The sequence below is a fragment of the Galeopterus variegatus genome, unplaced genomic scaffold, assembly GCF_000696425.1.
Source record: "Galeopterus variegatus unplaced genomic scaffold, G_variegatus-3.0.2 Scaffold54, whole genome shotgun sequence".
Classification (NCBI taxonomy): domain Eukaryota; kingdom Metazoa; phylum Chordata; class Mammalia; order Dermoptera; family Cynocephalidae; genus Galeopterus; species Galeopterus variegatus.
The window spans coordinates 325236-328411 of record NW_007726165.1 but is presented as its reverse complement, the minus strand read 5'-3'; the positions used below and the strand labels follow the sequence as shown (position 1 = coordinate 328411).

Genomic DNA, 3176 nt, shown 5'->3' with positions numbered 1-3176 from the left:
AACGGGACTGCAACCCTCGGTGTCGCTCCCGCGCCTCGCTCAGCCAGTGAGCGGGAACCGGTCTGTATGTGGGATCCGAACCCTCGGGCGGGAGCGCCGCCGTGCTTCCCAAGCGGCGCACTATCCAGTGCACCACCGGGCCGGCCCCTTTTAGAGAATTTTTATCAATCATCTAAATTACATAAGTAATTAATGCTTGTTATTACAAGGGCAGTAATCCAGAAATATATAAAGAAAAGGTGTTAATCTTCCCAGTGTCCCCCTTCATTCCCTCCCCATGAGATTCCCACCCCATGAGTCGTGTGATCCTACCATATTTTTTCATACTCATAAAAACATACCTTTTCAAGTCTGTGATTTCCAGTTTGTATTATAAGTTCTATTTTCTTTCAGATGCCAAAATCAGAGTAAATTAAGTCCCTAAATCCACAGATCTACCATTTAGTATAACAAAGAATAATTCATGCAGCACCATGTAGACTTAGTACTGCTCATCATAATTAAAATCTGCTGTGTTCAAATGACAAAATTATAGAAATGGAGACAGATTAGTGGTTGCCAGGGGCTAAGAAGGGGAGAGCAGGGAGGAAAGTAGATGTGGCTATGAAAAGGCAATAGTGGGGATCCATGTGGTGATGGACTTGTTCTGCATCTTGATTGTATCAGTGTCAATAATCTGGTTCTGATATTGTATTACAGTTTTATAATGTGTTACCATTGAGGGAATTGAGTTACTGGTACCTGGAATCACTGTATTATTTCTCACAACTGCATGTGAATCTACGATTATCTCAAAATTGAAAGTTTAATTTTAAAAAAATCTGTTACATTGTTCAATAATACAGTGAACTTTTCAAAAGGAGAGAACAGAACTGAGGTTACCAGAGGGAAAGGGGGAGGAGGAGAGGGATTTAGTGAAAAATTGGTAAAGGGCCACAAAAAATGATTACATTGTGTAATGTTGAATATACTAATTATCCTGATTTGAGCTTCACATATTGCACACAGGTATTGATATTCAACACAGTACCCCATAGTTATGTACAATCAATTATGTTTCAATTAAAAAAATTAAAGAAAAAAACAATAAAATGTGTTGTGTTCAATTACTTAGTGCTGATTTCTTAGAATTCCAGAGAATGGAATCATTCTGCAATTTTCATGTTTGTTTATAATCTTTTTTTTTCCCCTAGACTAATATACAGTTAATTCCCTGGGTTGAAGAGATACCACTGAACTATGACGTATACCCACAGAAGGATATCGACAGAGGAACTCTTGAACAAATTCATTTATATAAGATTCTCTAGCACTAAAATAGTTGTAATGTTATGTTGAATACATAAAATAATGAAAAAGAAACATAACCCTGATATACTAACACATGTTTTTCTGTATACTCCCTTCTAATCTTTGTACATATGATTACATATTTGTAAATAGTTGTGTGTGTGTATAAAACTTTGTTCTGCTTTGTATGATAATATAATTAAGACATCTGAAACTTTTTGCTTCTCTCCGGTTTCTTTTATTCTGTTAAAAATGTAAATGTGTGCCTGTCTTTAGTCACTAATTCTGTATGCCAAGTCTATATATGACCAAAAAAAAAGACTAGAAGTAGCTTCTGTCATGAGAGAACGGTGGAGGGGAACGGTAGGTTATATCATACCCATTTATTATATCTCTATTATGTAAGATTCTTTGTACACAGCTTTATCTGAAGAGCCAACCATAAGACTAAAATAAATAATTGCAGTTTCTAGAAAAAAATAAAACCAGAAGGAAAGCCTCCAAAATGTATATAGAGATTATATCTAGGTGGAGCAATTACCAGTGATTTTTTTGTACTATCCTGTTTTTCGTTTTTTAAATAATGACTGTATTTCTTTTGAAATCAGGAAAAGCAAAACTTTTTTTCAAGCATGCAAGGGAACATCAAAATTTGAACACTTAACTAGTTCCATTACTCTCATATTTAGTTTTATATTTAAATTATTTTTTGAAACTAAACTAACATACATTTTGGAATTGCAGTATCTTTTGGAATCTATCTTTTGAAGGGGATTTATGTAATACGTTTTTCATCATCATACTTATGAAAAAGAATTTGCAGTGGCAGTCAATTCTAATTTTTAAAAGGAAATTATTGGTCAGCAGCTAAACAAAATGCTAAAAATAAGAGAAGTTTGTACCCTATATTACTGTTGATACTAATAGGTTTAGTATTCAGTATCTGGTATAAAATCGAATATCAGAATAAAGGCTGGAATTCTAATAGTTTCTTGTTCACATAGGCATATTGATTCCTGCTAATCTATTAAATATTCTTACCATAGTCACCCAAAAAGAAGATAAAGCAGAATTAGGAAGTCAGTATCAACTGCTGGCATCTCTCAGTAACAACTGACGGATGTTTCTAGGAAACTGTGCAGATTTTCTGAGATTTTGGAAACAGATTTAAAGAGAAGAAAAATAAATTTAAAATATTTTAAAATAGTTTGTTGCTGGTATTAATATGATTATGCATAATTCAATGTATTTATTGGTTTGTTATATTTACACACTTAGATTTCAAACACAAACAGTACCACCTATAGCATATATTGAGAGCATTATATAAGATACAAATAATTATGAAAAAATGAGTATTAGCAATACGACATATAATTACAAACAGACAGCATTCACTATGTGCCTGTTCTTAGGAAGAAGTGTATTTCCTAAACTCTGAATCTCAATTACCCTAGTGTTTATTTGACTGCCCTTCAGAAGCATGAACCTCCAAAGCAAACTTTGCTGTTATGGTGGTGGGTGAATGCCAGAACTCCCATTCTAGAATGCCCTGAACAGGACAGAAAGAGAAATAACACTAGCAACACCCTGGACCTTTAGAGGAGAAGTTTATTTGGAAACGTAGTTTCAAATCATTTAGTCCCTCATCTGTAAAATAAACATATTCAGCTATCTATTTAGCTATTATTAATGGGTTATAATCAAGAGTACAGATTATAGGTGGTTTCCATAGATATGTGATTAAAATTACAGAAAAAAAATGGACAATTGGGGGGCCAGCCCGGTGGCGCACTGCTACAGTGCGCCACTTGGGAGCGTGGCGGCGCTCCCGCCGAGGGTTCAGATCCCACATACAGACCGGTTCCCGCTCACTGGCTGAGTGA

General features: G+C 34.9%; 1 protein-coding gene across 1 annotated transcript in view; it reads left to right on the top strand.

Annotated features, from left to right (window-relative positions):
• Positions 1–2496, top strand: part of LOC103591546 — a 43625-nt gene extending 41129 nt beyond the window's left edge. Inside the window, exon 9 of the mRNA XM_008574032.1 lies at positions 1194–2496. Within this exon, the coding sequence (XP_008572254.1) occupies positions 1194–1310 (117 nt within the window). The 3' untranslated portion in view covers positions 1311–2496. The remainder of the gene's footprint in view (positions 1–1193) is intronic.
• The last annotated feature ends 680 nt before the right edge of the window (positions 2497–3176 follow it).